We start from the raw sequence: 26,242 nt of genomic DNA, 5'->3' as shown, positions 1-26,242 counted from the left end.
TTACACTGGTAATGTTACACACAGTTCACCCTTATGGCATGTTGAGTGCCAGATGCTGCTTGTTAGACATCCAGGGACAGTCAGGTAGTGTTGTAGTCAGTACTGAGACAGTCAAGGTGGGTGTGATGTACTACTTTATATATCTCTACCTGTCTTTCTTCCTTCTCTACCTCTCACTACTTATCACAGGTACTAGTATAACACTAACAGTTATATTGAGGTGCTTTGTTAAGTGAGGTTATATTGTAAGTGTAGTGTTAACCTTGTGACCTTGAATATTATGGGGACACACTTAGCAACACATATCTTTAAAATTTAGTGTCATCTTGCAAATAAATCAGAAAATTATATAATTTAGACCCAGTTTTCAGGTACCGTTGGTTTTTTTATGGTTACTTTCTTCAATATGTATTTTGAGGTGATTTAACACTAAGGACACCGATGGAAATAAGTCACTTTGACCCCTTTTTTGGATTATCCTGGGTAATTTACACACATGTGTATTGATGAAAAATTGATTGTAAACGTTCCACCATCAAGTGGCTTTATTAATACAGATTACCTCATCTTTTATATATAGTTCTACTGTCTTCCAATTATGTCCTTGAATTTGTATTAATAAAGGCATTGATGGTGAAAAGTTTACTATGAAGATACCTACATGTTGCACATGTGTTTAATTCATCTTTTTTTGTATTGTATACCATACATGTACATCTATGTATGATAATTTGTGTAACTGTATTTATATATACCTGTACCAAAATTAACTTACTTAAGGGTGAAGACTAACAGCAAGGTCGTCCAGACTACAGTGAGTTCAAGGGAAGCCCCTTAATGCTGCTCAGCTCATCATCCAAGAACTTACACCATCTCCCTTTTCTGGGATCAAATCTAATACCTTCCATTCACCTTGATGATGTATAAACACTACGAGTTTAGCGCTTCCCCATGAATTTAATAACAATTAAGTTTTTATTTAAACTGTCTATATATCTATTTTTAAAATAGTCTTCCAGGCAGATGGGTAATATCATTTATATATATAGTGTAGTACATTATAGGATGACCCAATTATAATAATCTTTATTTCTACAAGTACACAATAAAATGTATACAAACCATAGCTGACAGCAATGACATACTATATAGAAAGCTCCTGGTTATGCAAAGCATTTTGGGCAAATTCATTTAATTTTACCATGGACCAGGCCATGGGTATTGACCCCTGAAACACCTTCCTGGTGTACTCCAGGATGCAACACACACCAGTTGCTTATTGCTACAGGTTGAGTGATTCTCTGTGAATATACTAAAATAATAGTTCATACAAGTTTTTGTTTAGACTAGCCATATACAAAGGTATTAGTGTTCAGAACGTAATCTTTATTACAGTGGCACTTCATGCCTATAGTTCACAACTAAGTAAGTTTATTTAGGTACCAGTACACATGAATGTAGTTACATAAATTATCATACATAGCAACATATTTGTAGATTACCTAGGATAACCCCCAAAAAAGTCAGTGACTTATTTCCATTGGGATCCTTTGATTACGAGCAAAAGGTGTTATCACTGAACCATGAACTATGCTTGACCCAAGGTAGCGGCATCAAAATCTTAGTTTCATTTGCAGATGTCATGGTCACGGTTGATGGTGGTGGGGTTGATGGTGGTGGTAGTGTCATACAAGGTGAAGTACATGATGAAGGAGCCTCCACTTCCCCACCTTGAACCTGACCCTTGGTGGGGGCCAGGGGAACCACAGGACGAAGATGTCTCCATCAATCGTTTTAGCATCAGTGTTTCTGATGAGGTACAGTAATGTTCGTGTTCACCCTGCTTTCCCCTTGGATCCAACTTGATTACCTCCTATTGCCCTGCCACTGTGTAACCTTTATGAGTTTAATATTTAATCGTGACTATAATAATCATAATTGCTTTTTTTTTTTTTTTTTTTTTTTGTGAATTGAAAGAGTTTTTGGGATTCTATAATACAATATATTGAGCAACTGGTAATATCAATCTGTTTTTTAGTAGAGGGGTTAAATCTAAAAGTGTGCAATTAAAAAAATTAGATTCTGTATTATTCACCTTGATAATTTGTTTCCTGTTGCTTAGGTAAGACTTAGGCTCTGTAGATCAGTTTATGTCAATATCTTGTAGTTTCTTGCACATATTATGGTAAACTGTACTGAATGCCTTTTGCAGGTCTGGAGTCACCATTCTTGTGAGATTCCCTAACAGTATTTGAGTTCTCAGGTAGTTCATCAGTTTGATTAAGGAGGTACCTTGTTGAATAATATCTGAAACCTGATAGGTAAATGTGTAGGATGGTATTGTCATTCAGATACTTAACTACTTGAAAATACACTGCTTTCTCTAGAATTTTAAACATCACACTGAGTATACTAACAGGCCTGTAATTGCTGGCATCAGACTTGCTGCTTTTCTCTTGAAGACTGGAATGACTCTTGCCTCCTTCAACCCCTCTGGTACCCAAAGGAGTCACAGGATGTTTAACACCATATGACAGTTTGGCTAGGCATGGGAGTGTCCATTGGGAAAAAGGAGGATGCAGACATCTAGGTTATGGAGTAATGACACTTAAATATGGTGGATACCTTTATTAACAAAAACATTTTAATTACACAGTTGGCAGAAAGGTTGTTAATAAACATATGCCCTGTGTGAGCAAAATGTTGTCATTAATAATGGGATCTACTGCATCTAAGTGTCATTTGCAGCACCTTGTTGGTATTTACAAACCTTTCAGATCTAAGGTTTATTCCCTGGGAAAATGTAAAACATTATAAATTGACTGGCTAGGGTTACACTTAGCATTCACAAACCCAGATTACACACAGTTTAAGAAAAGTTAGGTTATATTGTATCAAGTTAAAGTTTATATTCTAGTCTTGTGATGTGTCAAATTGTCTGAAGTGTTTCAACTTTAAGTAAATATAGCTTCCACCACAGGACTTGCGAGATTTTAAGGCTCGCCTGGCACTGCCCCTGAGACTGACTCCAGCTCTGGAAGATGCCAATTTCACATATGGTATGAACTCTGACACCTTGCAAGAAATTGTGGAGCATTGGAGGGAGAAATACGACTGGAGGAAGAGAGAGGCAAGACTCAACTCCTACCCCCATTTCAAGTAGGACAGTATTATATACACAATAATTATATATTGTATAGAATTATCTTTTAGTATGCATTGACATTTAAAATATACATGAGAATTTGTATAATTACAGCATATGCAGTACATACATAAGTATGCTAACTTGGATAGGAAGTGTTCCTGAAATTGTGCCCTATCTTGTATTATGCCTTTTTTTGTTATTTATGTAGGGGGTCATGTTTTAAAACAACCTTGGTGTAAGCACTTGTTTCAGTGAATGGTGAGCTTGCATTATGTTTCCATGCCAAGTGGGGAGGCTCAGCCAGTAATGTACAGTATGTGTTGACTGTTACTCTTATCTTAGTACTCATTGTGGAAAACTGTCCATATCACTCATATTTTGCTTAGGAAATAATTATAGATGGAGGGCGCTGTATATATTGAGGTAATGCGTTATTCCACTTCACTGTACTGCAACTATAGTTTATGGAAACATAATAGTACTCGAGCAATTATGTAAGTGTATTTATGTAATTGCTTTTGTAAGTGTATTTTTGGGGGTCTGAAATGGATTAATATAATTTACATTATTCCTTATGGGAACAAATTCGTTCAGTATCGGCACTCGAACAGCCTTCTGGAACGAATTAAGTTTGTATCCCGAGGTACCTCTGTATAATATTACAAGGACTTCAGTGGAGGGGTGCGGGTAATCGAGTAAATTATATACAAATTATACATATTTTTTTCTAAGCTGTCGTATCTGAGCACGTCTGCAAAGACAGTGATAATGTATGATGGTGAAAGTGTTGAATGATGAAAGTTTTTTTTCTTTTGGGTCACCCTGCCTTGGTGAGAAATAGCCAACATGTTAAAAAAAAAAAAAAAAAAACTTAATTTTCCAGCATCGCTTGCAGCTGGAAATAACTGGTGATGATTTATACATAACTAAGGTTTTCACTATACAGTGGGCACTTAACTATCCAAATTACTGTATAGGGCAGAGCCTTGTCCATAAAGTGTAGAGGTTTGTCTTCTTAGACATCTTGTAGTTTTATCTAGTTTCCTAAACATGTCACTGAGTTTATTCAAATCCTATATAGTATTTTTTAAGACTGGCCAAGGGTAATTAAGGGAAGATAAAAATAAATTGGACTCTCTCAACAAGCCTAATATAAAAATTTGTATTTCTTGGCAAAATTACACTAAACAAAGTAATACTTACCATACCTACACCAAATGACCATGTTGAATACCAAGGATAAATTAATTTTATGATGTAGCAACCCTATTGGGACAACCTTGAGTTTTTGACCTAGATAAACTGGCATGGAAATTGCAATAAAATCAGTGTGGATTTCATATTAGACTAACAATAAAAGTGAGACATGTTTTCAGATATTACAATAAAATGATGAATATTTAATTCAGTATTTATTAACTTGAAGCACAGTATGTTAAGATATGTCAGTGGAACGCCTTCCATCTGAACAAAAGAAACTAATGGAAAAATAAATAAAGAAACGACTAGGAAAAATAAGAATAATGATTTTTAAGGATTTTACTTAAAATTTAAATATAATAAAAAAAATGGCCTTCGGTTCTTGTAGTTGGGCAGGAGTAGGTATGGCCCTGGATAGATCTTCTGATATTATTGATGTAGGTTATCCTGGGCGGATGGTGGTAGTCCGATGTTTTGGAATCTCCTACCACTTGGATGGAGCACCACAAGTAGAACAGGTAAGGGCCAGTAGTAGTCCAATAATGTTAATAAGTCTCATTAACACATGTCTTGCTCCTTTATCTGGCGTCTATCCTGGATGACCACGCCAGGAACAGAGCTGGTAATATGAAGAAATAAACTGGTTACCAATGGTCATGATAATATAACATTTAAGAATGGAAGAGAATGATAAATGCCAAAATCATTACTGGTAACCAGCAAACAAAAGAAAGGAACAAACAGTAATACTCCTGGTAGATCACCCTACCTGATTAGGAGAAGAGTGGAGGTGAAGTGACTCTCCAAACTTTAACCCACACCAGGTAAGGTCAATATTACCAGGAGTAGAAATTTGAACAAATCAGACACCAAGAACTAGTTTTGCCCCACCCCTCCAGAGGGGGGGGGTGCACGACGTAACTTGCTAATGGTTCCTGGTTGCCTGAACAACCTTAACCCCACTTACGCCTACTTTTCCCTCACAGATAATTGATATGTTCAGTATTATTGAAGCAGAGTATGTGAAAAAATGAATATGTTCAATATTACTCGACATTTTATCACTGATTGCACAACATTTTCTTAAATTTCAGGACCCGCATAGAAGGGTTAGACATCCACTTCATGCGTGCAAATTCCAAGATTGGCAGTGCCAAAAATGTCAAGGCAGTGCCACTGCTGCTGATCCATGGGTGGCCAGGCTCCTTTGTTGAGTTCTACGACATACTGCCTCTCCTTAACCACCCACAGGAAGGCAGTAATGTTGTATTTGATGTCATCTGCGCTTCCATCCCTGGCTATGGCTTCTCTCAGAGCTCCTCCAAACAAGGTGCTGCATCTAAATGTAATCTTTAAATCTTATATAAAATTTCTATAATTGTATAAGTCAGCAATATTTATTAGTAACAAACTGAGAAATGTGATGGTATCGTCCTTGATAAGCAGTATTGCTGTATTGTACTTGGTTTTATGCTTTCACAGTGTCTTGTAAAGTTTTAGATACAATATATTTATTTATTTTTTTTAACTCGGTAGCCATCTCCCACTGAGCGAGGGTGATCCAAAACAAGAAGAAATGTAAAGTTTCGTTTTACTTTAGTAATTTATACCAGAGAAGGGGTTGCTAACCTCTACCTTCCAGCATTTTGGTCGTCTCTTAAATCATGCATGGCTTACAGAAGAAGGATTTTTCCCCACTTCCCCATGGAGTCCTGGAGGTGGTAAGTACAATGCCTGCACTTTAAAGGAGGAGTTCGGGTTATTTGCTGTTTAGAGTGACATCTAAACTGTTTTACCTACAAAGACAGTGATACTTTGAATGATAGTGAAAGGTGTTTTTTTTTTTTTTTTTTTTTTTTTTTTTTTTTTTTGTGACCCTGCCTCAGTGGGAGATGGCTAGCATGTTAACCCTTTGGGGGTTTCAGACGTACTAGTACGTCTTACGACCCAGGGTTTTTGACGTACTAGTACACCTAAATTCTAGCGCCCTCAAATCTAGTGAGAGAGAAAGCTGGTAGGCCTACATATGAAAGAATGGGTCTATGTGGTCAGTGTGCACAGTATAAAAAAAATCCTGCAGCACACACTGTGTAATGAGAAAAAAAAACTTTGACCGTGTTTTTGGATTAAAACAGTGACTTTGCACTGTATTTTCATGTGGTATTTATTGTTGTATTCTAGTTTTCTTGGTCTCATTTTATAGAATGGAAGACATATTACAGAAATGGAGATGATTTTGACTGGTTTTACAATGAAAAGTACCTTGAAATTGAGCTCAAAGAAGCAGAAATGTTCGATTTTTACCGAAGTTCAAAAGTAAACAAATCATGCTAAGCGTTCAATACACATCAACTGGTGAGTCTAATATTCTTTCACAAATGTGCTGATATTATTTATACTATTTCTACACTAATGCAGTAGTCTGCATAAGAGTAAATCTCATTTTTTTGTAAGAAAAATTCAAAGTCGAAAGCCAAAGAAATATAAGAGGGGCCTGGGGATGTGACTAACGAACAGAGAACTTGTTATTTTAGTGCCAGGAATGTCTTTTTTGTTTATTCTGGACCCTATTCGCAAACTGGCATCTTTTGAAATTTGTGAAATTGGCAAAATTGCTAAATTCTGACCACTTTATTGGATAGTTGAAATCGGTAAATGGGTGGTTTCTTGTACTCATTCGATAGAAAGAATGGAGTTCTAGCGAAATGGTTATGATTTTTGTCGACTAGTACACTGGAATTGGTCGAAAATAGGGCTCAAAGTGGGCAAAATCGCCGATGCGTAAACATCGTTGAGACCGCTAACTTCGCGAGAGCATAATTCCGTAAGTTTTCCATCAAATTTCATACTTTTGGTGCCATTATGATCGGGAAAATATTCTCTATCTTTTCATAAGAAAAAATATTTTTTTTTTTTTAAATTTGGCCTACCCTGAGAACAAGTCTCTGAGAGGACCTGTCGACCCCCAAAGGATTAAAAAAATGTTCTTTGATATTTTGTGCATTTTCATATATGTTCTGCTAAGGATCATTAAATTAGAGTTGTACTGTATTGCTAAGCAAAAAATTTTCTAAAACTGACAAAATCAAATTTGACAATTTTTTTTTTAATGCAGGTTTTGGCAACATTGAGACGGCCCAGGTGTTCTTGAAGCTGATGAAACGTCTGGGCTATGAGAAGTTCTACTTGCAGGGAGGAGACTGGGGCTCCCTAATTGCTACCAACATGGCCATTATGTACCCTGACCAGTGAGTGCTCCAGCATTACCATGCTGGAATATTTCTTTCTGTATAACTTTTGAAGTAGGTTGGCAGACAGCAACTACACAAGGAGGTACACTGCTATCCTTCTGTCCTAAAGTTTAAAAAAGAAAGTTGTTAAATGTTTTATACTGGCAGGATTGCTGGTTGTTTTGCAAAGGAGAATAGTTACCTGTGGAGATATACTCAAGACACCAATAAGCACAGAAGGTGATGAAAGAATCAGCAAGTGAACTGAGATAAAAGACAAAACAATCTTGAAAGAGAAAGTTCACTGTTGACTCTTTTTAATATTACACAAATAACCTGCACATAGGAGTGTGACTGTGGAAATGGTTCAAGTCGGACCAAAACATTGTCGTGAGATTCTATGTATGAGTTATTTGTGTATTGTTCCAGTCACTACTGTGTCTCTTTGTTCTTTATTGGTAAATGTTGAACTGATATAGACTGACATCCATTATACACTACAAGTGCTTGAATTTACTGTGTATGTAGTACATTCTTTCAGTTCCACTAGGAAGTAGGTTAGACTGCTTCCTCTATAATCTACACACATTTTAGAAGGTGTCTAAAATGCTGGATGCAAGGGGCTAGTAACTTCTATCTTAACTAAAAAGACAAAGACGGGAAATTTTAAAGTTGGATTATTTAAATGTGCATGGATGTAGTACACCTAAGGGGATGTAAGGTTGAACTCCACTATGAGGTGGAACATATGGAACATACTGCCCCATTACCTGCTAGTAAATAGATGGAAATAAATGGTATAAAATAGTGACATGATGGAAAAATAGTCTCAAATGCAGTATAATGTGATCCTTTATTGACAACGTTTCCCTTACACAGTGAGCTTTATCAAGTCACAAACAGATCTGTTTGTTGCTTGATAAATTTAGCCCGTTGTGTATGCAAAATGTAGTCGGTAAATGATTGCATTGTACTGCATCTGTGTCTATTTTTCCAGTAAATAGATAATGGTGAATGTTTACTTTTTGGGGGCATCCAACATTGGTGGGAGGTGATTGATGTTAAAAAAAATATATACTCCTGTATTAGCCTGACTTGAGTCCTGAATGTGGGAGGGGTAATGCTTACACTCTGACAGAAGGGTGTGGATGTTGTAGTCTTAGTCACCTGAATTGTTATGTCAGTACACTTCTGGCAAAACATTGATTGAACTAATGATGGCAAATATGTTGCCCTTCTCTGGGTCATCTTGCCTTGGTGGAAGACAGGGCTTGGACAGGTATGAGTATGTTAGATAAGAGTGAGTGGAAGCAAATGGTTTTGGGAGTTAACAAGCTGTCGAATTGTGAGCAAGGTAACATTTTGTGAAGGGATTCAGGGAAATTGGTTAGCTGGACTCGAGTCCTGGGGGTGAAAAGTGCAATACCTGCACTCTGAAGGAGGGATGGAGATATCTGCAGTTTGGGAGGGCATCAGAACTGTAGTATCTGCATGCTTCTGGCAAGACAGTGATACAGTGGATGATGGTAAAAGTGTTTCTTCCTTTTCGGGTCGCCCTACGTTGCTGGGTGACGGCTGGCATGTTTAAAAAAATTTTTTATAAAAGCAGTGATTCTTGATAATTAAATATTTAGCAATATCTCATTTGTGTCTTTTGCTCCAGTTTTAGAAGAATAACCAAGAATGCGAGCTAAATGGGATGAGGAAGGGAAAGGTAGAGAGAGGGAGAAAGAAGGGAGAGGGGGGGGAAGAGGTTGACATGCACACATGCTCACTTGCTTGCTTGCTCACTCTTCCTCTCACTCACTCCATCAGAATTGTATGTATGACAAAGTAGTGGAAAGTGTCATATGTCACTGAAGGAAATTTACAAATGCTAATGAGAGTAGTTAAAGTGAATTTATATAAAACATTCTAACAGTATGATGTAAATTATACAACATAGCAAGACCTAAAAAAACAGTACATGTAGTTTTCAGAACAATATTATCTTCTCAGATGCCTATCTTCCTACCACACCTATGCCATATCCAATGTCCTACTATTTTCCTCCATAATTAGCATATCAACTGAGGCCAGACCTTTCTCTTAACTTCCCATTTATGTTGACAGTGGTATAAAATACTGACAAGTTGATGAATAAGACATGTGACAGTTGGGTATCTTTATTCTTGAAATGTTTCTCCTGTATAGTAGGCTTCTTCAGTCAAATGCAGAGGCAGCAGGTGTAATAGCAAAGTAAAGATGATGTAATTAGTCCATCAACCTTGGAGCAATAGTATTTGAGGTGGTCAGTCCCTCAGCTTAGAGATTTCAACTCCATGGAGCTTACTCATCAACCTCCCACTTACTGCTGCATCTCTCTCTCCTTTTTTTTTTTGGACCATTACAGTTTTAAACTACCATGCTAAAAGTTCACTCTTAATTTAATTTATTTTTAATTAATTGATTTATTCCAGCATTTTAGGGGTACATGTGAATATGGTTTTTGTCAATTCTCCTGCCGTGACACTCAAAATGATTTTGGGAGCCTACCTGCCAGCAGGAGTGCTGGTCGCTAAGGAAGACCAGAACAAATTGTACCCACTGTCAAATCTTTTCTCCATGATGGTTATAGAATCTGGCTACATGCACATACAGTCCACCAAACCTGACACTATTGGTAAGTGTTTTCACATTTATTGTTTTATGAAAGCTGTATTATCCACTGCTCTTATATTTACTTGTTTCAGTCTTCAACTGAAGGGGATACATAAAAATCTTCAATTGATCACTGCAGTGATCAGAAAGAAACTGGACTATGTATTTATACATTCCCTTTCGGTGAAGAAGAGAAAGCAAGTGGATGTTGTAACTGGAGTGTACTATACTGTACATTGATTTATTTTGCTTTCATCTGAATTGGATGTAAATGTTCCCTGCTTTGTTAAAAAAATGTTTATACAGTAATATAATCTTTTGCACTACATCAGCTGTTTAACAAGTCTGACCCAAGAGGCAAGGCTCATTTGAAAAACTTGAAACTCACCAATGTATGACCCAAAGAAAGAAACTCATTTGCCAACATTTATTCAATAGCTGTCTTACTTGCCAGAAGTACAGTGGAACCTCGGTATGTGACCTTAATTCATTCCGGAATGCTGTTCGAGTGCCGCTCCGTTTGAGTATCGAACAAGTTCTTCCCAACCAATTTTCTGTTTGGTTTGCTGTTATCACTAATCGTCTTAAGCCCCATGGTGACTTTTTTATACAAATAATGCAAAGTTTTGGCAGGTCGTATTTGTTTGGTCGAGTGCTCAGCTTTGTTTGAGTAGGCAGCTGGTCGTATACCAAGGTTGCACTGTATATATGGACATCAGAATTCAAATGATTCACTGAACCACAGGGACATGAAGTTCTGTTGGTGCCTGGGTCATGATGGATTTCCAGGTAATGAACATGCAGATGCTGTGGTAAAGGCTGCTGTATCTATCATGCTGTGTAGCAGATTTGCCTTACATGGACCCTTGGATCTAACAGTGTTCACTGCTATGTTCTAGGGAAGTATTGGGTCCTGCAGACAACAACAGGTTATATAGCGGTTCAGCAAGGTGTGAGAGTTTGGTTCTCCTCTCTACAATAATAGTTACTATGAGATGATTCTCTGTAGATAAAGTATAGGTCACAGTCACCTTACATAGTCACCTGCTGGTGGGTGATCTTGCCCCTTTGACACTTTACAACCACCACCACTTACCTAATACAATATCACTACCACTATTTCACTAATACAGTACTACCACTATTTTATCAATCCCTTCACTTTGTGAATTCATTTAGATTCCTATGAGCCATCACCACTACTTCACTGTGAATTCATTTAGGTTCCTACAAACCACCACCACTACTTTATTTTGTCTTCATATACACAGGTGCAGCACTGAACCAGAATCCAGTGAGCCTTGCAGCATATATCTTAGAAAAGTTCAGCACCTGGACCCACAAAGACAATCCTCACAAACCTGATGGTGGACTCCTTCACAGTAACTTTCCGATATCTCTAGATAATATGTTGGATAATATCTGCATTTATTGGTATGTATGTAAATTGTTGTACAAAGGTTGTCTAGTTATAATTTCTCAATCAGTTTTGTTTCCCATTTCTATAGGTATAGAGGTGTAATAGTCTAGTAAGTATGGAAGCAAGTTTTAGTGTAAAGATGTTTAAAAAGAAGTTTAGTAATTTTCAGTCTTTTACAATTCAGTCAAAAGCTGCATAGTTATACAAGTTTCATTATTTAGATGAAAAATACTCTGCATAAATTACTGTATAATTGTCAATTATTCATTTGTTTCAAATACACTGCTCGATGCACTGGAACATTTTTTTTTTTTTTTCAACAAGTTGGCCGTCTCCCACCGAGGCAGGGTGACCCAAAAAAGAAAGAAAATCCCCAAAAAGAAAATACTTTCATTATCATTCAACACTTTCACCACACTCACACATTATCACTGTTTTTGCAGAGGTGCTCAGAATACAACAGTTTAGAAGCATATACGTATAAAGATACACAACATATCCCTCCAAACTGCCAATATCCCAAACCCCTCCTTTAAAGTGCAGGCATTGTACTTCCCATTTCCAGGACTCAAGTCCGACTATAAGAAAATAACCGGTTTCCCTGAATCCCTTCACTAAATATTACCCTGCTCACACTCCAACAGATCGTCAGGTCCCAAGTATCATTCGTCTCCATTCACTCCTATCTAACACGCTCATGCACGCTTGCTGGAAGTCCAAGCCCCTAGCCCACAAAACCTCCTTTACCCCCTCTTTCCAACACTTTCGAGGACGACCCCTACCCCTCCTTCCTTCCCCTATAGATTTATATGCTTTCTATGTCATTCTACTTTGATCCATTCTCTCTAAATGACCAAACCACCTCAACAACCCCTCTTCTGCCCTCTGACTAATGCTTTTATTAACTCCACACCTTCTCCTAATTTCCACACTCCGAATTTTCTGCATAATATTTACACCACACATTGCCCTTAGACAGGACATCTCCACTGCCTCCAACCGTCTCCTCGCTGCTGCATTTACCACCCAAGCTTCACATCCATATAAGAGTGTTGGTACTACTATACTTTCATACATTCCCTTCTTTGCCTCCATAGATAACGTTTTTTGACTCCACATATACCTCAATGCACCACTCACCTTTTTTCCCTCATCAATTCTATGATTAACCTCATTTTTCATAAATCCATCTGCCGACAGGTCAACTCCCAAGTATCTGAAAACATTCACTTCTTCCATACTCCTCCCTAATTTGATATCCAATTTTTCTTTATCTAAATCATTTGATACCCTCATCACCTTACTCTTTTCTATGTTCACTTTCAACTTTCTACCTTTACACACATTCTCAAACTCATCCACTAACCTTTGCAATTTTTCTTTAGAATCTCCCATAAACACAGTATCATCAGCAAAAAGTAACTGTGTCAATTCCCATTTTGAATTTGATTCCCCATAATTTAATCCCACCCCTCTCCCAAACACCCTAGCATTTACTTCTTTTACAACCCCATCTATAAATATATCAAACAACCATGGTGACATTACACATCCCTGTCTAAGACCTACTTTTACCGGGAAGTATTCTCTCTCTCTTCTACACACCCTAACCTGAGCCTCACTATCCTCATAAAAGCTCTTTACAGCATTTAGTAACTTACCACCTATTCCATATACTTGCAACATCTGCCACATTGCTCCTCTATCCACTCTATCATATGCCTTTTCTAAATCCATAAATGCAATAAAAACTTCCCTACCTTTATCTAAATACTGTTCATATATGCTTCAATGTAAACACTTGATCTACACATCCCCTACCCACTCTGAAGCCTCCCTGCTCATCCGCAATCCTACATTCTGTCTTACCTCTAATTCTTTCAATTATAACCCTTCCGTATACTTTTCCTGGTATACTCAGTAAACTTATTCCTCTATAATTTTTACAATCTCTTTTGTCCCCTTTCCCTTCATATAAAGGGACTATACATGCTCTCCGCCAATCCCTAGGTACCTTCCCCTCTTTCATACATTTATTAAACAAAAGTACCAACCACTCCAACACTATATCCCCCCCTGCTTTTAACATTTCTGTCATGATCCCATCAGTTCCAGCTGCTTTACCCCCTTTCATTCTACGTAATGCCTCACGTACCTCCACCACACTTACATTCTGCTCTTCTTCACTCCTAAAAGATGGTATACCTCCCTGGCCAGTGCATGAAATTACCGCCTCCCTTTCTTCCTCAACATTTAAAAGTTCCTCAAAATATTCTCGCCATCTTCCTAACACCTCCCTCTCCCCATCTACTAACTCCCCTACTCTGTTTTTAACTGACAAATCCATACTTTCCCTAAGCTTTCTTAACTTGTTTAACTCACTCCAAAATTTTTTCTTATTTTCATTAAAATTTCTTGACAGTGCCTCTCCCACTCTTTCATCTGCTCTCCTTTTGCACTCTCTCACCACTCTCTTCACCTTTCTTTTACTCTCCATATACTCTGCTCTTCTTATAACACTTCTGCTTTGTAAAAACCTCTCGTAAGCTACCTTTTTCTCTTTTATCACACCCTTTACTTCATCATTCCACCAATCACTCCTCTTTCCTCCTGCCCTCACCCTCCTATAACCACAAACTTCTGCCCCACATTCTAATACTGCATTTTTAAAACTATTCCAACCCTCTTCAACCCCCCCACTACTCATCTTTGCACTAGCCCACCTTTCTGCCAATAGTCGCTTATATCTCGCCCGAACTTCCTCCTCCCTTAGTTTATACACTTTCACCTCCCTCTTACTTGTTGTTGCCACCTTCCTCTTTTCCCATTTACCTCTTACTCTAACTGTAGCTACAACTAAATAATGATCCGATATATCAGTTGCCCCTCTATAAACATGTACATCCTGGAGCCTACCCATCAACCTTTTATCCACCAATACATAATCTAACAAACTACTTTCATTACGTGCTACATCATACCTTGTATATTTATTTATCCTCTTTTTCATAAAATATGTATTACTTATTACCAAATTTCTTTCTACACATAGCTCAATTAAAGGCTCCCCATTTACATTTACCCCTGGCATCCCAAATTTACCTACTACTCCCTCTATAACATTTTTACCCACTTTAGCATTGAAATCCCCAACCATCATTACTCTCACACTTGATTCTAAACTCCCCACGCATTCACTCAACATTTCCCAGAATCTCTCTCTCTCCTCTACACTTCTCTCTTCTCCAGGTGCATACACGCTTACTATAAACCACTTTTCACATCCAATCTTTATTTTACTCCACATAATCCTTGAATTTATACATTTATAGTCCCTCTTTTCCTGCCATAGCTTATCCACCGAGGCAGGGTGACCAGAAAAAGAAGAAACACTTTTATCATCACATACTCCATTACTGTCCTGCCAGAGGCATGCAAATATTACAGTTCGAAAACTGCAGCATATCTCCACCTCTCCTTCAGAGTGCAGGCACTGTACTTCCCGCCTCCAGGACTCAAGTTCGGCTAATTGGTTTCCCTGAATCCACTCATGAATGTTACTTTGCTCACACTCCAACAGCATGTCAAGTTAAAAAACCACTTGCCTCCACTCACTCCTATCTAACATGCAAGTCATCATTTTAAGGATATTAGCTCAATAGATCTTTGATCACTTTTTTGATGTTTAGCATTATCAGGTGTTCTTTTGCATACAGAGCACTTGAACAAGTAATATTGAGGAGTGCCAACAAAAGGTACTGGAAAAAATTCTGCTATTATCCAATGTTTTTAACATCTTCACTATCAGGATCCCCAGAAATAAATAGGCTGACAGTGTTGGGAATTTTCAAAAAGAATAATTTCACCTGAAACCAACTAAAATCATGTCTGTTCCAACAGTATGTCTTCCATTCTATCAAATAATACTAAGAAACTTCCAATTAAACCATAAAAACTATGCTAGAGCACACCTCAAGGTTGCTATTTTAAATCAAACACAGGTTCAGAGGTTTACTTTTCCCATCATGCACCATGAATAGCAGGATTCTTTTATACCCTGCACACTCGCTGCACAGACTGATTTTCTCCTGTCTAGACCAAAATTTAATGTTCACAGTTTATCTAAGGGAGCTGAATTTAAAATGCAGATCCACATGAGCAATGCTGCCATCATTATCGTAGATCTGTGGAAGTGACAAAGAAAGGCTTTAAAATTCAAGTGATTTAAAAATTAGCAAATAATAATATAATAATTTCTTTTTCGGGCCACCCTGCCTTGGTGGGAATCGGCCAGTGTGTTAATAATAAAAAAATAATTATATACAGGAGGGTCCTGCTTATACAGGCAGGTTAGGTTCCAGGCTACTGCATAGAAAGCCTGATAACATGTTTATACTATCATATTAAGTGAGCAATAGAGCTAGGCCTAAAAGATGCATATATTTTAAAATATTTTCATCCTTAGCTTATAGTGTGTGGTGAATATATTTATTGTAAGAAGTCTGAATAAATGAAGAATGGCTATAATTGAAAAAAACACTGCATTAGCGAAATGCTGTAAGGAAAAGGCGCTGTAAAGCAGATCCTCCTGTATCTGTTTGAGAGAGATTTCACCTCCACAGCAGGTTAAACATGTCACCACCACAGGTGAGGTGTGCAGGTGAACCATCTCTCAAGACACCCAGATGTTGCACATGTGTCCTATTTATCAACTTGTTGGTATTATGTGCCATTGATCTCATCATTGACTTATGACTTACAAACATATTGCATTGCAGGTTCACAAATTCTATCACAACTAGCGTACGCTTTTACTCTGAGGGATTTAACAAAAAAACTTACGGAAAGTTAGATACGTAAGTGGTATTTTTAGTTTTGTGTTCTGTGGCAAAAATTAAGATATAATAATAAAAATAAGGAAATTTTGAAATTATTCATTGTTTGTTTAATCTTCTTACAAAGATGATTAATAATGCAGTGGTCATCTGATTCTCATTTTCTAGCATCCCAGTTCGAGTACCTGCTGGACTGGCATCCTTTCCCCAGGAGATTTTAAACTTGCCCAAGAACTTTATTGCCCACAAGTTCTACAATATTGTCACTTACAAGTAAGAATGATTTCTTTTTCATTCATCTCCAATTTCTTTAGTAATTACGGTGTTTAATAAGGCCTCATCTGTCTCTAAGCTCCCAAGTAATGACAGCTATTAGTTAATGCATTTACCAGCAGATTCTGACTTTTTCATGTAAAAATCCATTATTTGTAAAGTTTTACAAACTGCTGTAGTTTTTTAACTATTTGTTCATTTAAGATCATTTTTAAATTGTTTGTAAAGTAATATTTAATAATTGCATCACACATTTGATGAAAAATAATTTTCATTGTATTGTTTTAGAATGCTAAATATATAGCCATGCGAATTAGGAGTATAAATGATACATTTTTTAATCAGCCAAATGCATGTGCTAGAGTGCTAAATATAAGTGAAATCTTAAATGAAGAAACAAATCTTATCAATTTCACCAAAAAAAGTTATTTAAAAAAAAAATGCTGACTTTAAATCAAAATTTCCTCTCCACCTGAACTCTCATATTTAGATTAGGGAATTATTTTCTGAAGAATAGTTTGAATTGTTGTAGTCGTCCTGTTTTGTTGTATAATTATGAAACAGAGTACAAAAATCTATTAGTATTTGCTGTGGACATTCCTAAATGTCTTGCCAATTTCAGAAACTTAATATACCACTTAGAGGTCAAGACCATTTCCTAAGTGAGGTCAATTTTTTAATATAAAAAACTCAATATTTTTAAATATCTGATAAGACACTGCATTTTCAGTTAAATATTATTGTTTCTGGATATTGAGAATTGGTTATCAATATTTGTCACTAAATTATTCTATTATTTTCCTGTATTATGTATAAAATATATTCTAAGTTATCAGAACAGATTATCCAACTTACGAGGTGATATAAAAAAGACCTGGAAAACTCTATCAGAAATTCTGGGAACAAAAAAGATATCACGAAATAGCGAAATAAAATTAGCAAAATCAGATGAACCCCAACTCCCACCAACAGAAACAGCAAACAGACTCAATGATTTCTTCTCCACTATAGGACAAAACCTTGCCAATAAAATCCCAAGCTCAGATACCCCACCAAATGACTACCTCACCGGCAACTACCCGTAACACACTGTTCCTAGCTCCGACTAACCCATACGAAGTCTCCCTTATTATCAACGCACTAAAAAACAAGGCAGGAGATTTAAATACCTTACCACCCTTTATATACAAAAAAGTGTCACAAGTGCTATCACCAATCATTGCAACACTCTTTAACAAATCCATTGAATCCTCCACCTTCCCTACAGTACTCAAAATAGCAAGGGTCACCCCGATCCACAAAGGAGGAGACCAAACAGAGTTGAATAACTATAGGCCAATATCCAACTTACACCCTCTCTCAAAAATCTTCGAAAAATTAATTCATAAACGAATCTACTCCTACCTTATCTCCCAAAACATACTCAACCCCTGCCAATTTGGATTCAGGCCTAATAAAAATACTAATGATGCTATTATACACATGCTAGAACATATATACACTGCAATAGAGAAAAAAGAAGTCCCACTGGGGATCTTCATTGACTTACGTAAAGCTTTTGATACAGTTGACCATGACTTGCTCCACGTAAAATTATCACACTATGGTATAAGAGGGCACTCCCTCAACTACCTCAAGTCATACCTCAGCAACAGAAGCCAATATGTGTACGCAAATGGGGCAAACTCTTCTGCACAACCAATTACAGTTGGTGTCCCACAGGGAAGTGTCCTTGGCCCTCTTCTCTTTCTCCTATACATAAATGACCTACCAAATGCTTCTCAATTACTCAAACCCACACTATTTGCTGATGACACAACATACGTCTTCTCCCACCCGAGCCCAGTCACGCTAGCCAATACTGTAAATACCGAATTACAGAAAATATCTACCTGGATGAGTACTAACAAACTTACACTAAACATTGACAAAACCTACTTCATTCAGTTTGGTAACAGAGCTACAGATGTCCCTCTTAACATAATGATAAACGGATCACCTATCACAAAGCTAACAGAGGGAAAATTCTTAGGAATCCACCTTGATAATAGACTCAAATTTCATACACATATACAACAAATTTCTAAGAAAATTTCCAAGACTGTAGGCATACTATCGAAGATACGGTACTATGCTCCACAGTCAGCCCTCCTGGCCCTATATCACTCTCTTATTTACCCCTATCTCACCTATGGAATTTGTGCATGGGGCTCAACAACAAGTAACCATCTCAGACCACTAATTACCCAACAAAAGGCTGCAGTTAGAATGATAACAAATTCTCACTACAGGCAGCACACTCCACCAATATTCAATACACTCAACCTACTCACCATACAAAACATCCATACTTATTACTGCACCTATTACATACATAGAACACTCAACTCTGATATTAACCCTCCCCTCAAACATCTCCTTGCCAACCTCAACAGAACACATGACCATAACACAAGGCACAGATCACTCTTTGATATTCCTCGTGTCCATCTCACGCTATGCAAAAACTCAATGCACATAAAAGGCCCTAAAATCTGGAATTCATTACCTGTTAATATAAAAGAAACACTACCTGTTTATAAATTCAAGTCTCTTCTCAAAGATCACTTACTCACCCAAAACCAAATAAATACTGAATAACTTAACCTTATAAATTGTATATCTTAAATGTTTCTCACAATTATATCACATAAATGTTAAACCTAAAACCCAATCTAACTTTATTATTTTTTAAATTCACTACCTAACAGAATACTCCATTCTACTGAATTTACAACAATGCATGCAACCATATGACCTGTCTTTGTAATACTCACTTGTGCTTTATAGTAATCAGTTTACATTAATGTTTTTCACTGATTTCATCATTGCTTAGTTAATCTTAAGTTAATTTTAAGCCAGCCCGTAATGCTATGCATAGTATAAGTGGCTTTGGCATGCTGCTCTTATCTGTATTTTTTTTTGTACCTCTGTAAGTGTGCTCAAATTATAAATAAATAAATAAATAAATAAATAAATAAATAAAGAATTCAGCTGGTAGGAAAGGGGATGAAAGAGGAGATTAATGGGGAGGGGGAAGTGGATGATGGGGGGAGGGGGAAGTGGATGATGGGGGGAGGGGGAAGTGGATGATGGGGGGAGGGGGAAGTGGATGATGGGGAAGACAGTGGCAAACAGTTAAGAAGATGAGGAGGATGTGTGGAAAAGTGATGATGAGAGGAAGAGAAGACTATTTGGGGATGGGGGGGGGGGAAAGGGACTACTGTTACAACTTAAGGTGTTATACTTCAAGGGAAAGTGTCTTGGTGCTGGTAAAGGGCTCTTGATCCCTGGAATTGGTACTATCCTTTTCATTGGATCATATTTGATTACTCCTACACATCCCATTCCCCAGATACTGTATGACCTGTATGGGTTAAGCACTTCCCTATGAATGTAATCATTTTCTTTAACTCAGCGGCCATCTCCAACCACAGTAGGTTGGCCCAAAGAAGGCAACATATTCACCATTATTCACGTAGTCGCCATATTTTTAGAAGTGTGTTTACATCACAGTTCAGGTGACCCTCTGACTACATCATCCCCACCCCTCCTTCAGAGTCAGGCACTGCCTTTCCCACCTCCATGACTCAAGGTTGGCTAATAATCATCATCATCATATTGTCATCATCATTATCATAACTGATAACTACACTTACACTGACAGTGAGCAGCCAGCTGGGGGACACTTTGCAGCCATGGAGCGGCCAGCACTCCTTGCTGTAGATCTTCACAAGTTTGTCACCACCTTAGAGAAGACAACCTGAGTCTTCCAATGCATCTCTAACTTTATTTTAGCCAAACTAATTAATACCACTTATGTACATGTTTGTTCCCTACATCTTCTATATTTTGTTTCACTTAGAGCACATTCATCCATCTTCTGAAGTGTTAGTCACATAGTTAAATATGTTGGCATTTGATTATGCATTTAGAAATTACGGAAGAGGATCAGCAATATTTTATATTACTGATAGTTATTATTAACTTGAAAGTGATTGTTAAGAATCCATAATGTATAAATATACTTAATGTATGAAAGCATGTTAAGTTGAAAGTGATATATGATGTGCCAAAAAATCTCTGCAATATTTTTTTTTTAAGTCATGCCTTGCAGTAATTTGTGATGATGACACAAGTAACTCTTCTGAGGGAGTGGTGATGACACGAGTAACTCTTCTGAGGGAGTAGTGATGACACGAGTAACTTTTCTGAGGGAGTGGTGATGACACGAGTAACTCTTCTGAGGGAGTAGTGATGACACAAGTAACTTTTCTGAGGGAGTGGTGATGACACGAGTAACTCTTCTGAGGGAGTAGTGATGACACGAGTAACTCTTCTGAGGGAGTGGTGATGACACGAGTAACTCTTCTGAGGGAGTGGTGATGACACGAGTAACTCTTCTGAGGGAGTGGTGATGACACGAGTAACTCTTCTGAGGGAGTAGTGATGACACGAGTAACTATTCTGAGGGAGTGGTGATGACACAAATAACTATTCTGAGGGAGTGGTGATGACACAAATAACTATTCTGAGAGAGTGGTGATGGCAGACAAGTATTGACAACTCTATCTCGACATAATCTCCCAGGCTGTTTTATTTGTCTTATATCCCCACTCAGTGGAGGGAGGATATAAAGGACTCTTGATGCAAGGAACTGAGTCAGACATCATATTCTATGGATCAAACCTGATTGCCTTCCATTCCTCAAGGTGCTGTACAATCACTACAGGTTTATTACTCCCCTCCATGAATTAGCAATACTAATAATTTACCTGATGCTTACAAGACCTACTTTATTTCCTTCTACTATCCTTGTGGACTCAGCACTTGGTCATGATTATAATAATAATACTTCCTTATACTTTCCACAATAATTTTCTTGCATTCACTGTTTTTTTTTTTTTTTTAACTTTGCTGTCTAGAACATGCAGGTTATTCATGTGTCTTAACCATCAAGTATGTTTTGCCAGCACCATTTCTCCACACTTACATCTTTTTCTTCTTTCAATGCACCAGCTGTATCCCACTGAGGCGGGGCGGCCCAAAAGAAAAAACCCAAGTTTCTCCTTTTGCATTAAGTAATGTGCATATACAAGAGAAGGGGTTACTAGCCCCTCGGTCCTGGCATTTACATCTTTTTATACAATTTTATTTTTCATTCACATCAGTATTACTCTACTTCACATCTGCATACTAATGGCTTTCATTTATGCCTCATAACATTTTATTACATGTAAACTGCATTATCTTTGTACAGCACATAGATAAATAAAAATTTGAATTTGAGGTGCCTAGATACTAGGGAAGGGCTCTTGATCCAGTAAATAGTAGTTATTTGGTTTTGAAAGACACGTAAGCCAAGTAGTTATCCTCCCTATACTTGGATCAAACTAGGTTACCTCCCACTGACCCATACAGGCTCAATGCTACCCCATGAATGTACTGTAATAATAATGTTGCAATTTTGAGGGAAATTTGAGTTATGGAGTTTGTTCATTTCTGGCAGAACAGCTGTTGAATGGATGATGGTGAATGTGTTTTCTTTATCTTATTTTTGGGGTCATCCTATCTGGTGTTAGATAGCCAGTGTGTTAAAATAATTCCTTTTATCAGTACTGTAGCACTTGTCAGCAACATGGCGGGCTAAATTTCTCTGGATACAGTATATATGTATTTTTTAATCAGAGTAGAAAGTACTTTTCTGTTCTGTTTGAAGTCCTATTGAAATTATTGACTCTTATGGGTTTAGCACTTAGTTATGATTATAATAATAATATTGAAATTGTTAACCAGAATTTTCATTGAGAATTCCAAATATTTGCTACCATAAAAATCTAAATTACATCACTAACAATTAATGCATAATAAAATTATTTTCTTGTGCTAACAGTTAGTCAGTGTTTTTTTCATACCTTTTTTGTTTTGAAAACCCTGAAATTACGGTAGCTTTGTATTTCAGTGTTATGTAGTGATTTGGGTTGGATTTTAAATTAAGCTTTTCTTAATCACTTGCATGTAAAATTAATATTTTTTAGTTAATTCTTATTTATAATTGAAATTCATGAGCACAGTGCCAAAAAGAGAAAATCTAGGATAAATGGGATTGCAAAATGTTGCAAGAATATTCCAGCAAGTTGCTACTGGAGTTCAAAACTGAAGTGAGAGGAAGAGGAAAAGATGTGATAAGAGGAAGAGGAAAAGATGTGATGAGAGGAAGAGGAAAAGAGAGGAGGTACAAAGCGTACTAGTATTAAAAAACATGTTTAATGTCTGCCTGTAAGTATAGTAATAGGGTGAGAAACGGAAAAAGACTTTGAACTGACATCCAATATGCAAAGTAATGTATGCAGTACCAGAGAGGAACGTAGACAAGCACAAAAAAACTTCAGATGTCCACAGCCCATTGTGGGTTTAGTGCTTAGTTTTGATTTTAATAATGATAGAGTTTCAGAGGTTTGCCATGAAGGATCAGAGGGTACATGATCACATTCATGTATACGTAGTTGGATGAAGGTATTTTCCATTCTTCTGGTGACGTATGATCCTTGTGGGTTTAGCATTCCATAATATAATATATTTCCCATAACATGAACAGTATCTAACACACATGCTGTCAGATAAGGTGAAAACTACTGAATGACCCCTGCGAGGTTAGTGTCTTGAGCACAGTAATAATAAGATAAATAGTGAGATCTAGACATGAAAAAAGCAGGTGAAAGCTAAACCCCCAAAATAAAGCACTTCAGTGTACATTTTTTGTGAATAAAATTTCTTTAAGTGAGGTTATGATTGTTCAGGTGAGGAGCCTTGATGTTGGTGAAAGAAACTTCATGCAAAGAACTGAAGCTATCCTCAGTTTCCTTGAATAGAATCTGATTGCCTTCCATTTCTCCCACCAATTTAGAGCTCTCTGTCAGTGTAATGTAAATCAAATGATCATAATGCAGTAATAATAAAATATATACTCTGAGAGGTTTAAAAAATATACAGTGGACCCCCGCATAACGATTACCTCCGAATGCGACCAATTATGTAAGTGTATTTATGTAAGTGCGTTTGTACGTGTATGTTTGGGGTCTGAAATGGACTAATCTACTTCACAATATTTCTTATGGGAACAAATTAGGTCATTACTGGCACCTGAACATACTTCTGGAGTGAAAAAATATCGTTAACCGGGGGTCCACTGTACAAGAAATATAGTAAATTCACTGGGAGGAGAACAAGTGGTATATTCTAAGGCAATTAATAGTGATGAACTTGGTACGAACTAAATTGTGTGTGTGTATATATATAAAAGAAGTAAATGCTAGGGTGTTCGGGAGAGGGGTGGGATTAAATTATGGGGAATCAGATTCAAAATGGGAATTAACAGTTACTTTTTGCTGATGATACTGTGCTTATGGGAGATTCTAAAGAAAAATTGCAAAGGTTAGTGGATGAGTTTGGGAATGTGTGTAAAGGTAGAAAATTGAAAGTGAACATAGAAAAGAGCAAGGTGATGAGGGTATCAAATGATTTAGATAAAGAAAAATTGGGGAGGAGTATGGAAGAAGTGAATGTTTTCAGATACTTGGGAGTTGACGTGTCGGCGGATGGATTTATGAAGGATGAGGTTAATCATAGAATTGATGAGGGAAAAAAGGTGAGTGGTGCATTGAGGTATATGTGGAGTCAAAAAACGTTATCTATGGAGGCAAAGAAGGGAATGTATGAAAGTATAGTAGTACCAACACTCTTATATGGGTGTGAAGCTTGGGTGGTAAATGCAGCAGCGAGGAGACTGTTGGAGGCAGTGGAGATGTCCTGTCTAAGGGCAATGTGTGGTGTAAATATTATGCAGAAAATTCGGAGTGTGGAAATTAGGAAAAGGTGTGGAGTTAATAAAAGTATTAGTCAGAGGGCAGAAGAGGGGTTGTTGAGGTGGTTTGGTCATTTAGAGAGAATGGATCAAAGTAGAATGACATGGAAAGCATATAAATCTATAGGGGAAGGAAGGCGAGGTAGGGGTCGTCCTCGAAAGGGTTGGAGAGGGGGTAAAGGAGGTTTTGTGGGCAAGGGGCTTGGACTTCCAGCAAGCATGCGTGAGCGTGTTAGATAGGAGTGAATGGAGACGAATGGTACTTGGGACCTGACGATCTGTTGGAGTGTGAGCAGGGTAATATTTAGTGAAGGGATTCAGGGAAACCGGTTATTTTCATATAGTCGGACTTGAGTCCTGGAAATGGGAAGTACAGTGCCTGCACTTTAAAGGAGGGGTTTGGGATATTGGCAGTTTGGAGGGATATGTTGTGTACCTTTATATGTATATGCTTCTAAACTGTTGTATTCTGAGCACCTCTGCAAAAGCAGTGATTATGTGTGAGTGTAGTGAAAGTGTTGAATGATGATGAAAGCATTTTCTTTTTGGGGATTTTCTTTCTTTTTTGGGTCACCCTGCCTCGGTGGGAGATGGCCGACTTGTTGAAAAAAAAAAATATATACATACACAATGTAGCAGATGTTGCAAGTATATGGAATAGGTGGTAAGTTACTAAATGCTGTAAAGAGCTTTTATGAGGATAGTGAGGCTCAGGTTAGGGTGTGTAGAAGAGAGGGAGACTACTTCCAGGTAAAGGTAGGTCTTAGACAGGGATGTGTAATGTCACCATGGTTGTTTAATATATTTATAGATGGGGTTGTAAAAGAAGTAAATGCTAGGGTGATCGGGAGAGGGGTGGGATTAAATTATGGGGAATCAAATACAAAATGGGAAGTGACACAGTTACTTTTTGCTGATGATACTGTGCTTGTGGGAGATTCTAAAGAAAAATTGCAAAGGTTAGTGGACGAATTTGGGAGTGTGTGTAAAGGTAGAAAGTTGAAAGTGAATATAGAAAAGAGTAAGGTGATGAGGGTACTAAATGATTTAGATAAAGAAAAATTGGATATCAAATTGGGGAGGAGGAATATGGAGAACGTGAATGTTTTCAGATATTTGGGAGTTGACGTGTCACCGGATGGATTTATGAAGGATGAGGTTAATCATAGACTTGATAAAGAAAAAAAGGTGAGTGGTGCATTGAGGTATATGTGGAGGCAAAAAATGTTATCTATGGAGGCAAAGAAGGGAATGTATGAAAGTATAGTAGTACCAACACTCTTATATGGGTGTGAAGCTTGGGTTGTAAATGCTGCAGCGAGGAGGCGGTTGGAGGCAGTGGAGATGTCCTGTCTAAGGGCAATGTGTGTGGTGAATATTATGCAGAAAATTGGGAGTGTGGAAATTAGGTGTGGAGTTAATAAAAGTATTAGTCAGAGGGCAGAAGACGGTTTGTTGAGGTGGTTTGGTCATTTAGAGAGAATGGATCAAAGTAGAATGACATGGAGAGCGTTCAAATCAATAGGGGAAGGAAGGCGGGGTAGGGGTCGTCCTCGAAAGGGTTGGAGAGAGGGGGTAAAGGAGGTTTTGTGG

At 37.5% G+C, this 26,242-nt stretch overlaps 1 protein-coding gene across 2 annotated transcripts; it reads left to right on the top strand.

Moving 5' to 3' along the window:
- Window positions 1–22,681, top strand: LOC128698553 (juvenile hormone epoxide hydrolase 1-like). 2 transcript variants are annotated; one of them, XM_070081469.1, is made up of 10 exons: window positions 1–116; window positions 1,638–1,817; window positions 2,981–3,159; window positions 5,443–5,678; window positions 7,464–7,596; window positions 10,038–10,240; window positions 11,490–11,652; window positions 16,417–16,494; window positions 16,642–16,746; window positions 20,453–22,681. In XM_070081469.1, the coding sequence occupies exons 1-10, from the start codon at window positions 12–14 to the stop codon at window positions 20,550–20,552; spliced, it is 1,482 nt and encodes a 493-aa protein (XP_069937570.1). In that variant the 5' UTR covers window positions 1–11; the 3' UTR covers window positions 20,553–22,681. The 2 variants fall into 2 exon arrangements, with proteins under 2 accessions (XP_069937570.1, XP_069937571.1); XM_070081470.1 differs by having other exon boundaries at window positions 72–189.
- Window positions 22,682–26,242: the final 3,561 nt, after the last annotated feature.

This window comes from Cherax quadricarinatus, unplaced genomic scaffold (genome assembly GCF_038502225.1).
Source record: "Cherax quadricarinatus isolate ZL_2023a unplaced genomic scaffold, ASM3850222v1 Contig2830, whole genome shotgun sequence".
Lineage (NCBI taxonomy): Eukaryota > Metazoa > Arthropoda > Malacostraca > Decapoda > Parastacidae > Cherax > Cherax quadricarinatus.
Note: the sequence above shows the minus strand (reverse complement) of the source record. Positions and strands in the feature narration are given on the sequence as shown.